The sequence below is a fragment of the Apteryx rowi genome, unplaced genomic scaffold (assembly GCF_003343035.1).
Source record: "Apteryx rowi isolate R43461 unplaced genomic scaffold, aptRow1 scaffold_847, whole genome shotgun sequence".
Lineage (NCBI taxonomy): Eukaryota > Metazoa > Chordata > Aves > Apterygiformes > Apterygidae > Apteryx > Apteryx rowi.
This window is the reverse complement of record NW_020451146.1, coordinates 115,140-127,321: the sequence shown is the minus strand read 5'-3', so window position 1 is coordinate 127,321 and position 12,182 is coordinate 115,140. Positions and strand designations below refer to the sequence as shown.

The following is a 12,182-nucleotide window of genomic DNA, read 5'->3' as shown; positions in this document are numbered from 1 at the left end:
CGCCGTGACCTCGCGGGAAACCGCCCCGCTTCGGCGGTTCCTTGTTCCCCCTCCCCGGGATGGCTCCGAGGGCCCGGGGAATCCCAGCGGGAAACGAGACGCTTGGGCGCAGCGGCGGGGCAAGGGACAGTCTGGTGCCAGGGGTACACTGACCGGGTAGATGAGAAATGCCAAACCTTTGCTTTTCTTTCCAAGTGGAAATGAAGTTTTGGTGTCGTTGTTCTCTCTCCCTGTTCTTATTCTTTTCTAGGGAAATCTACTGGAAAATTTCTCGTTCCTGCTCTCACCTAAGTCTCCTGTAACCAGGCCTGGCTTTACCACCATATCAGCTAGGCTTGTGAGACAGATGAACTATCTGTTTGGCTGAAGGAGTCAGCTGTTTGTCTGAACTCTTCCCGATGGTGGAGTTTGTAGGAACTGCTTTGTAAAGCTGCTTGTATAAGGCCAACATATGTCTGCTTGGATTACTTCTCTGCCTTGCTAGCAGTTCCTAGTTCTTTGAATTTAATGCTCTCTGTGAATACCATTAATGTGCTGGTTTATTCTTCCTTCCAGGCAACTAGCAAACAACCTAAATTAAGTAAGGATGAATAGTGGTCCCTGCAGCCACCAGGGTACATCTGTGAAAGCAGCCTTCTTGTTTGCAGCCCTTTGGCTACCTTGGAGAGGCTGTCCCATTCAGACCACTGAGGATTGATTTTTGCAATAATAATTTTGTGAGCCATGCTATCAGATATTTTATTGCTACTGAAATGTTACAGCAATCTTACTGGTAACAAAACAGTGACAATGCTTTTCTTCCTTTCTTTGTGCATTGGAGCTTTATGAAACTGTGGGCTCTAGTTTCTGAGGCAGAAGAATTGGTGCTTGGGTCTCAGTCTGTCCGTTCTGGTGACCTCTGTACAGGTGAAATGTGGCATAGAGATGTTATTGGAGCATTGAGGTGATGTACGATATAATCTCCGCAAGGCGTTAGCTCGTGTGTGAGAGGCTGAATGCAGGCAGTGTTCTGTGAACTGTGGTGCACAGAGGCTGAAAGCATTTTAAGGGCACAGTTTTGGATGAGGGAGGGCAGAGAGTTGCCACTGTTTATAACACTGGTGGGCTAAAGTAGTCCTCCCGCTGGTGAGAAGTCAGCTCATAATTTCACTTCTTCGAGGCATGCTCTTGCTGCCATTGACCTTTATGGAAATTGGATGAGGCCCAGAGCTTGCAGCTGTTTTTTCTGCGCTACCCAACATCTTTGGCATATCTCCCTGCTGGCAGAAGCAGCACTGAGGGCATTGATGTAGACGTGGTTTAGCTATGTTATCACAAAAATGAGATGATGGCAGAAGTCCTTGTGTTATGAGTTGAACTGCTGCAAGTTTCTCCTAAGTCTGTGACAAAAGAGAAACTGTTCATTGTTTCGTGTACAGCCAAGCAGAATTTGACAGTTCTGTTGCATTTTCTTGCATTCTAGAGTTGTGTATTCTTCTCTATATCTCCTCTTGGTTTGTGTATTTCCTTTTCTTCATGTTTAATTTTACTCTCACCCTTCTGTAAGGATTGGAGAAAGTTTTGAGTATTCTGTTAGCGTACGTTTAAGGCTTGAGTTATGGGTTATGTTAGTGAAGCCAGTCAGAGTGTGCGCAGGTGGTGGAAGCAGGTATCTGTGGACAGTAGAAGTTTGTGGAAAGGAGTTATCTGTTAGCTTTAATTTATGTTTTAGGAGCACCCAGGCAATGGAAGTATGCAGCCTCTAAACAAATGTATAAAAACTATCCATTCTTAGTCCAGAGAGGTTACTTTGTGAATAAGAAATTTTTTAGATAAAGAATAAGGGGACCAAAAAATAGCATTCGGTACTACAAGTGACTAAGAAGAAGGGAAAAAGCTGAATTACAATAGAGAGGAGCGCTCAGGGATAAAGTGGGGTGTACAGGAGGCATTTTGGAAGTAGATGCACTGGATCTTTCTGAGCTCTTTGGCTCTGACTGGAACTCTTAAGATGAGACATTGAGGCCCCCCATGTACAGCATCATTTCACTCTTCTTGAGCTCAGAAAGAGCTCCTTGCCTCAAAAAATGCAAGAATTTGATTCAAATTCTGGAGATTTGTCAAAATAGCTATCTGTTTTAACTTGTTTGCTAATTTCAACTGAATCTGATGTTTGACTTTTCAAACATACTGATTTCCAGTTCTAATAACCAGTGAGGTAGTTGGGAGAGACCTAAAATCGTGCCACCCTGAGGGAAAGGCTGTAGTATGAGCTCAGCCACATTGCTAGATAGCAGCAAACTGATATGGAAGGGGCTGCTGGCAACCAGGCTTCATGACCTCTCTTGCTCTTTCTGAAGAGGACAGTCAGCTGCAGACAGTTTACCAGGCCTTGAAGGAAGGGTGAGATTCACAGCCGACAGCCTCTTCTTGTGCCGGCAGCTTAATGGTCAATCAGATGCTCTCTGAACTGGTCTTAGCACTGAAAATGCCAGGTATCTGTGTGCTGTCAGGCTTCCTGCACTGCTAGTGCTCATAGCTGTGTTCAAAGCAGCTTAGAGCAAGCTCTGTCTGCAGTCAGGGAACTGAACTGTCTCCTGCCAACGTATGCTGGCCTTGTTTGTCTGCCCCCCTTGACAGCAATGCCCTGGTCCAGGATCAGGACACGTTGTGGTGAGTGCTGTACAAATGAAATAAAAGACCATTTTTGCTGCCAATGTTAGATTTCCTTCCCAGCAGCATTTGCTTTACTCGCTCTAATTAAACTGCTGCTTAGTCACCTGGGAATTATCCCAGTTACTTTGTTGTGGTTTTTCTGTCTCTCTAGCTTCTGTAAATGCTCTAAAAAGTGACCACACAAGTGCTGKTTTTTTTGTATATCCTTATATTCATCTGTTGGCCAGTGAACTCTCTGGTTAAATTGCTAAAGTTATAGTTGAGTCATTTTTTTTCTTTTGAACTAAGATCATAATTTGCCCCTTCAGCTATTGTTTTCATCACAGTGTTAGGTGGTTCCATTGCACTAGGTGCTGCGTAAAGCCAGAACCTCTCCTTTTCTGTTTTCATTAACACTTGATAGGAATCGCAAGGGAGTGGAGTTCTCCTTTGTAAGGCTGTGGCACTCTGAAGGGTGAAGAGCTCACAAATCACATTTAGTTATCAAAGGAGTCCTACAATAAAAGAGTAGAAAAGCTCAACAGATGCTTCTCTGTGCAGCAACCAAGTGTGACTCTGTGTATACAGAAATTTTATGCTGTGGTTGGCAGTGTGTCCATCCATACTGTAGAGCCTGCCGTTTTGGGGCACCTGTAGCTCATTTAATTTTCAGGTGATGAACTTGAACTATGGCAAGGATGGACTACTCTAGATCACGTTGTTTAAAATATCATATAATTGCTTTTGAACAAAGACGTGTGGGGGGCAGTCAGGCTGTAAGTTGGTAGGATGAGACTTGCACTTCAGGGAATGTTAGAAAATTAGCTGAGGGGGGTTAAAAGACATGTTCAGTCTATCCATCAGTTCTGGGCTTGGTGCTAGAATAGCCAGGTTTGGTTTGCTGACCCCAAGGATGAAAGAGGTCAGGCACCTGGCTATAAAATCTGGGTGGTGCCTTTAAAATCTGCTTTTCCCGATGAGCTCTTGTGGAGAGACAGGCGGTTTTGTGTGTATAGCTTTCATATTATTCATTCTTGTAGTTTGGGAGCATGTACAGAGAAAGGCTTGACAGGGTTCTGCATTTGTACCCCAAAATGTCCTGGRACACACCTATCTGGTTTGCCTCAGGAGATTCTGGGGGTTTCTGGACAGTTGGCAGAACCAAAACACCTGACTTGCCTCAGGAAGTGAAACTTGGTTTTGTACTTTGGTTTAGTGCTGTTAGTTGACTGGTTGATATGTCCCTTTGCTTCACTGCTTAAAGAACACTTGAGAGAGGGCAAGCTCTTTGCCTTTCTCGTCAGGTAACTGCCTGAGGCCTGGTGCCTTCCCAGGAGCATGCCACACAACAAGCAGAGCAGGAAGGAGCCTTCATCCCAGATGCTCTGAGGGGGGAAAAGGTTTTCCAGCCCAGTGTTCGTTCTCGTTGAATGTGGTAATCCCGTGTACTGTATGGCTCTCTTTTCGCTGGGGTAGACAATCTGTGACTGTATTCACCCAGACAAGCACAAGCAAAGGCCGAGTGTACCGCTGCATTGTAGGCCTGAGGTCGGGAGGCTCCGTATTTGACCTTTTGGCTTCAGGTTGCGTGGCTCTTGTTTGGCAAGACCTGGAGAAGAGGGAGCATCTGTGGGAATGGCCAGACTCCAGAGGTGATCCTGAGCAAGTTGCATTTGTCTGCATGGGGGAAGTTACCAGTGTATCAGCAGCAGGACAATTTGTATTTCTGTGTTTAACTCTGTTAGACAAACCTCAGCCTAGGTACCTGTTCGTATAGTGGAGCACAGCTCACTGCCTCCTGTGCTTTAAGCACTGTGAGATATTACAGTAATGGAGGCCTTGCAGGTACAGGGGCAGACAGCAGTATAGGCAGAGGAGTTTGATTCTGGCTTGTGCTTGGCAATATCCAGAGCTGCTGTACTGGGGAACTGAGGGAGTCTGAAGTACAGTCTGAGAGGTAGTAACAGGGCTTAACTACTGCTCTAGCACAGAGAGCACCATAATGTTAAAGATCTGTGCCCCTTCCTCAAAGAAGAGCGCTCACTGGATAAGCTTTTTTAGAACATGTGAGGAAGCTTTCTCACTATTCTTGCTTTCCCTCTAGCTCTGAGAATCCCCATGTCAGTGCTCATCGCCTACATGCTCCTTTCTCCCAGTTCTCTGCTGAGCCTATTGCAATCCACGTCATTCAGACTTTTGCTCTCTCTTTCAGGATGCGCACAATTGCATACCCGAGCTGGACAGTGAAACAGCCATGTTCTCAGTCTACGATGGACATGGAGGTACGGTTCTCTTGTTCTCTCGGGAGTTCTTCACTGTTGCTCTTCCAGGTGGCTCAGTGAAAGTGGCTGCTGCCATGGCTACTGGAGCAAGCATCTAACTATCCTTAGAAATCCTTCTTCTTCTTGGGAAGCATTTTCTTTGATAGATATCACTGAGTAAGGCTGTGAATGTCTCTTAGGGTTTCTAGAAGAAAGGTCATAGTTTGATGCAGAATTGCAATGAGACTTACATTCCACCTTCTAAAGATCCTCTAAGAATGACCATTTATTTTCTTGGTAGGTGAGTCAGACAGCATAGTCACAGAAGAGTGGCCATAAGAAAGGCCATGTGAGATTAGACCAAAAATCTGACTCTAGTCAGATGTTCTGGTGGTTGCCAGTACTGGTTTCTCAGGGGAAGTGGGTTTTTTTGTTTGTTTGTTTGTTTTTAAAACAGAAGAGGGAGATCCATTCCCTGGCATACCTTCCCAGCATCCATTCCCCACTTAAGGGCTCCCTGAGCTAGAGATTTCAGCTATATTATCTTGTGGATAGCTGGAGTTTTCTTGATGAACTCTTCATAAATTTGTCTAGTTGCGTTTTAAACTAGTTTATAGTTTTGGTAGTCATTTGCATAGGCTGTTTTGTATATAACAATTATTTTTGTTTGAAAAAAAATACTTTGATCAAAATTTGCTGCATGATAACTTCACTGCAACTTCCCAACTCGTCTGTTACAAGAAATTAGTGAATAATCACTGTTACCACTTTTCACTTTCATATTTTTGGACTGTATGTCCTTCCTTCCAGTCAGAAGATTCTTAAACTTGTGTCTGCTCACACAGCTGTATCTGTAACAGTAAATTCAATAACAGCAAAGCCCGTTTTCTGGCCCTGAGGCCAGCTGGCAGAGTCTGGCCACATCCATGCTATTAAGCTCTCTTAGCATTTAGAATAGTTTGGCTGCATCCAAACTGGCTGTTGGTCCTTGGCCCCTACTACATCCTGAACTGTGTCCAGAAATTACTTGAGGGAGTGCTAACTGGCTTAGGGCAAAAGTGTGCCACGGACCATTCTAGTAATTTTTAGCATAGGTGATGAAATGCCTGGGCCATGGCACTCATTAGGCTACTGATTTTGCGCATAGCCATGGATTCCAGGCATTGTATTGTTTTAACTATATTTGTCCCTTTCTCTTTTTTTGGAGGGGGAGGAGGAGGTTCTAGCTCTGCAGCATGCTTTTAGTTAGGATGAATAGAACTGCATATAGCTTTCAAGATACAGATGTATCATGGATTCATTGTGACATAGGTGTTTTCTGCTTTGTTCTTGGTTCCTTTACTAGCAATTCCTAACATCCTATTAGCTGTTTGGTACAACTAGACAGTGAGTTGACATTTTCAGAGATCTGTCCACAGTGTCTGCCAGATCTTTCCTGAGTGGTAATAGCTGTGTTTGAGTCCATCCAATGTGCATGTGTGGGTTGGTTGTCTTTTTTTCATGTTCATCTCTCTGCAATTGTCAGTGAGGAATTTCATCTGCCAATGTAATGTAGAAGCATAAGATCCTGTTGTAACGTTTTGCAAGTGATTTTAGTTTTGACTATGCTGAATGATCCATCACTCTTTCCTGACCCTCTTTTCCAGATTATTTATGTAGATGTTGAACAATGCAAATTTTCAAGGGACTCTAACAGTAGTCATCCTCCATTTGGCAAACTGTTTGCTGCTATCAAACCTTACCTCTTTTCCCATGGCAGCTTATTATGTAAACATTTGATGACTTATTTGAAAGTTTTAATGAAAATCTGTGTGTGTGTGTATATATATATATATCAACTAGACTACCTATTTTCACCTGCTCATTGACTCTGAAAAAGCTCTCATCAGTTTGTGACATTCTTGGGTGTATATTTATTCTCCCCCATTCCACCATATGTATGCATGTATCTGCTAATTTCTGCTGTTTTCTGGGTACAGAAACCAGATGTGCTGGTCTACAGTGTTGTGAACAAAATTTCCACCACTCTGAGGCCTTTTTAATTTATTTTTGGTGTCATCTTTATGCCTTCCATTTTTCTGACACTGGAGCTGATATAAGCAATAAAGTTACCTACCCCAGTTCGTGGTTTGGCACTTTCATATGCGAGTTCCTTTGGAACTGAGTATCGTCTGATTCTGCCAATTTGTAAATAAGAGTTTAAGACTTTTTTTGCAGTGTTTCTTAATAAAAAGGTCAATCTGAGTAGGCAACTGGCAAGCTTAATAGCTGTTCAAAAGATATGATATCAGTCTGAAGCATTTAAGTAGATTAAATGTTTTCAAATTATTTTTCAGCCTGAACTTCATTCTAGGGTATTCAGGGAACTGAGTGGAATAAGTGCTGTTATCTCCAAGATCATCTCTGAGAACTATTGGATGATAGGTTTGTCTTGAAAAGCAGAGAAGGACAGAGTAGAAAAGAATGTAGGGATTTAGCAGCCATTCAGCTTAACATCATTTCTTGCAGAATTTCAGGAATAGTTTGTAAGCATCTAGCAGATATGAAGATTAGTAACAGCTAGCAAAAACTGGTCAAGAATAAATCATGTCAAACCAGTCTGTTTTTCTTTAAGATCAGAATAGCAGACCTTCCTAATAGCTGAGAAGCAATTTATTTCATGAATTCTTTTAGAAAGACATTTGACACTCTTGTAACATTCTCATTAGTGTAGTACATGAAGTAATGTTTTTTTTAAAATGCAGTAGGAAAGGTTCAAGGTAGACATTAGGGCAAGATGCTAATCAGGATGGCAAAGCACTGTGATAGATTTCAAACCTGTCTTTTAGATTTCCAGTGACTGAGGCTCTAAAGCTGTTCCCAAGCAAACCTTATCAGGAAGCATACAAATATAGCTGATCCTGCCTCTAAGGATGGAATATTAAAGGACCTCAAAACCATTTAGTCCGCCCCTACTTTTGTATGATTTTACTGATGCGTTATTTCTTTAGATTGATACAATTCCTCAGGTTTGTCCCGTGGAAAAGAAGGGTTTTAGGGCGGATACCCCCCTAAACTTTATTAGGATAGCTGCCAGTGCAAAGAATGAATTTAGCTTTTCTTTTATACCTTATTCATCCATCAGCCTTATAAACTGTCTAGTAAGCTTCCAGCTCCAGGTGTGTTTGGAAAAGCTTTTATTATTTTGTAATTTGCAAGTTGTTCCTTGAAATTTTATTTTCACTACTTAGTTTTCCATTTAACCCATCAGATTTTTTTTCTTATCTTTTCCCCATCTGGACAAGACTTCCACTTTTTGAAAGATACTGCTGGTTTTTGCATTCTAATAGCCTGCCTCATGCTCATTTTCACCTGCCCTGTTGCATGCAGTCCCCCCCCCACCTCCAATCTTGGGAGACTGACATACAGTTACTCTGCACATCCAGTATGGTGCTTTTGATCATCTGCTACATACAGATGCCTTATTTTTAACTGTTCCTTTTAATTTTGTTTTAGCAAGTCTCTTCATTTTTATGTTGCTTCCCTTTTTGGAGATGAGAATCTCATAGCGAGGTTTTTCCTTACTTTATGGTCCTATCAGGGTAGGTATTTAATTTGAGTACAGCAAAAGCTGTTGTAAATTTTTCCAGTTTGTGTGCAGAGTGATTGAACTCTCTTACCATGTTCTTTGTCTTCATTCTTTATGATCTATCTCAGTATTCTGCTCTCATTGTCATTGTCTCAGGGTGGAAGTTAATGCTATAGTCCTAATAGTTTTCTTTTCCTATTTCGGCATACTATTCCAATCCATAGGGATTCTGTGGTATTTGTTGGTAGCTAGCTTATTTATATTATTTGACTCTAAGCTTATTGTATATTCAAATTGCGTGTATGTATTTAAATATGCATCAGATCCCAGAGTCGGATTTAATTTCAGCCTTGTGAAGGCAAGATAGGATGGGTTTGGGTCTGCATGTACACACACTGAAAAGATTTGATCTGGGAATTTTTATCTCTGGATGCCTTTGTCTTGCCTAGATTTCTAGGGTCCCTGCCTCGAGGTTGCTGCCCATTCTTGTCTTCACGTGTCATATTCAAGCCTGTGTTCCTGGAGGTGGAGAAATCTTACTGCAGTAAGATTCCAGCTCAGTCTTAGGTTCTCTAGAGCCAGCCTTGCCCAGAATGCCAAGATAAATGGATTTTGTTCCATATTTCATCTGAATGTAACTCCTGCTTTTAGAACTGCATCAGACATAGTTTTTGGCAGTGGCATTTAGCTGTGCAGAAATATGCTCTGAGATGTGAACTTTCTAATGTATGCTTTCACCTTTCTGCCTGGTCTTTCAGGCAGCATGAAATCTCCATACACTCTCTGGCGATCAAAAGCTTCACCATTTTTTATATAATTTTGTAGGAACATAAAAGTCACTCTCCAAAAAATCTTCCAAACATTTATTTTTTGACTGAGTTCAGTTTTACACATTCTCTAGGTTTTACTTCAGGCTCCTGAAGACCTTCCTCCTGCATCTGTATCACATTAAGCAGGAAATGCAGCTGAGGCTTTGGCATTACTTAGCTGGATGCTTCCCTTCTAAGAAACAGTAATAAAATGATTCACAGAGCATTTGAAAGTTTTGCAGTGGGTTTTGTGTTGGATACATGGAAAATGTGAGCCTGAATTCATTGTTGGTTTATATATGAATAATTCTGTACTGTAAGTGTTCAGTCCCTGAAGGTTTTTTGAAGTCACTGATGGCTGAAAGCCCTCCACAGCAACGAATATCAAGGCCTGCTTCTGAACCTCTGCCTCTCCTCTGTCAGCCGAAGGCTACACTTTCCCAATTCTTGGGCCACTGTGGAGAAATGGAAATTGTATTTGGTGAGGTTTTCTCTTTCCTACTGTTCTAAAACAGTCAGCTCCAGGACTCCTATTGCAGTTTAAAATGCACCTTGGAGTGTGTAGAGCCTTGTCTGGAAGTTATAAGCCAATAGATTTCATTCCTTCCTCTGGGGAAGACAGTCTCGTGGTCTCACCCACCTTGGTGAAGGGAAGAGCCTGTGTTTCCTCACATTTTCTTTGTTTTGTTATATTGTACTCACATGCTCATCCTTCTTTTCCTTAAACAAAATTATTTCTGTCTCCTGGGTGCTTGCATCTTCAGAAAAAGTCATCCTGTTTTATTGCTCTTCATTTCAGTCTTTGTGCTTCAGAGGGCTCTTCCAAACTTAATACCATTTTTCTGGAAATGTTTCAAATGTTTCTTACAGGTGTAGGCTGACCAGAACCATTTGCTGTAGGTCTGCCTAGGCAACTATTTAGCCCTGAGCACTTACCTCATTGCCCACAGATGATTCTGAGGCTTTCAGTCACTTCTGATGCCCAGGTGAGCATCAGTGATTTTGGAAATATTTTATCATGAGAGCGCAGCTAACAGAGGCAGCGAACAGACGCAGCAGTTTGTGCAGCAGTGTCTGGACTCTGCTTAGAACTTTTGAGGACCTTGTTGGAAGTTGTGGGGCTTTCTGGGGACCCCCGAGGAACTAGAAGGTGATTGCTGTGAGCAGGAAAGGGGAGCTAGGCAAGGACAGCTACAGGAGGCCCTGACTTCTCCTGGGAGAAGCTCTAACTAGATGTAGCTGCTGCTAACGAGCTTTCTTGGTTACCTCTGACCAGAGGGAGTTGGGGCCTTTGATCCAGGTGGCCCTTGATTAGGGCGGGTCAAGCAGCCTGTGAGTCAGTGCTAGGGAGAGGCCTATATAAGAGCCAGGCCTAGAGCATGGTGAACAGATGCAGCAGTTTGTGCAGCAGAGGCATCAAACAGATGCAGCAGTTTGCGCAGAAGGGCACAAGAAGGCACCTTCATTTTCATTCCCAGCAGCGTACGCTTCCTCAGGTATGGTCATGACATGCTGCAGAGCACATTCCTCAGTAGCTGTTGGAGTCACTGCATCGACTGTGTCAGAGGCTTGGACCCAGACAGACCCTCTGACAGCTGATGCAGCCCTACAGGTCTCGGGCTGCAGGGAGTGCTTGGGGCCTCTCCATGAGGCCTGGGCTGACAGTCAGCTCTCCTGCAGGAGGTGTGCTGCTGTTGACAAGTTGTGTCCTCAGGTAAGGGAGTTAGGGGAGGAAGTCAGTAGGCTGCGTAGCATCTGAGAGGATGAACAGGAGATAGGGTATTCTCGAGACCATACAGCTCCAGGAGACCCAACCCCCCACAGCAGTGGAGTTGCCGGAGGGTTCTGTGCCATGTGAAACAGTACATAACACTGTAGAAGAAGGCTGGAAACTGGTCACTTCTCGTAGGAGGAGAAAGGCTCCTACTCCTCCCAAGGACTTGCAGCTGAAGAACAGGTTTAGTGCCCTCCAGGATGAGGAGGAGCTGGACATGGCTTCAAGGGAAGTAACTGGGACAACAGACCCTGTGCCTTGTGGGAACACCTGGAAGAAGCGGCAAGTGATTGCTGTGGGTGACTCCCTGCTGCAGGGGATGGAGGCACCGATCTGCTGACCTGATCTCTTGTCTAGAGAGGTTTGTTGCCTGCCAGGGGCTCAAATACAAGATGTCATACAAAGACTGCCAAGGCTTGTCCACGCTTCAGACTATTACCTTCTGCTGCTCTTCCATGTGGGCGCTAATGATACCAAGGACAAACTGGAGACCATCAAGCAGGATTTCAGAGCTCTGGGGATGGTGGTCAAGAGTCTGGGAGCCCAGGTCGTCATCTCCTCAATCCTGCCAGTGAGGGGGATGGATGAGAGGAGGAGGAGACGAACTTTCCAAGTTAACAACTGGCTGCACTGCTGGTGTTGGCAACAGGGTTTTGGTTTCTATGACCATGGGACCCAGTCTGAAGATCGACAACTGCTTGGGAGAGATGGGATCCACCTCACTAAGCGGAGCACAAGTGTCTTTGCCAGCAGGTTGGCCAACCTGGTAAGGAGGGCTTTAAAACTAGGAAAGACGAGGGAAAGGGAGAGTTATAGTGCCAGGGTAGTTGGCAAAAGACAGCTGAAGTTGGGATGCCTCCAGCAGGTGCATGCAGCCAGGCAAGTACACACAGGACATGGCTATGGAGGATCCTCTTGTATCCCTGCTGGGAAACCTGCATGCTCGATCACCTCTCTGAAATGCTTGTACACCAATGCATGCAGCATGGGGAATAAACAGGAAGAATTAGAGATCTGTGTGCAGTCGCAGGGTCATGATCTCATTGCAATTACAGAGACATGGTGGGATAGCTCGTGTGACTGGAGTGCTGTCATGGATGGCTACATGCTTTTTAGGAAAGACAGGCCAGGAAAGC

General features: G+C 43.9%; 1 protein-coding gene across 3 annotated transcripts in view; it reads left to right on the top strand.

Moving 5' to 3' along the window:
* The first annotated feature begins 383 nt into the window (after positions 1 to 383).
* The window catches only part of PPM1G (protein phosphatase, Mg2+/Mn2+ dependent 1G), a 26,345-nt gene continuing 14,546 nt past the window's right edge, over positions 384 to 12,182 (top strand). Inside the window, exons 1-3 of one of the 3 annotated variants that reach the window (XM_026090039.1) lie at positions 2,607 to 2,652; positions 3,939 to 4,069; positions 4,847 to 4,916. In XM_026090039.1, the coding sequence (XP_025945824.1) occupies positions 2,622 to 2,652; positions 3,939 to 4,069; positions 4,847 to 4,916 (232 nt within the window). In that variant the 5' untranslated portion in view covers positions 2,607 to 2,621. Of the gene's footprint in view, positions 411 to 2,606; positions 2,653 to 3,938; positions 4,070 to 4,300; positions 4,334 to 4,846; positions 4,917 to 12,182 lie in introns of those variants that run through there. The other 2 variants (XM_026090041.1, XM_026090040.1) reach the window with 2 other exon arrangements.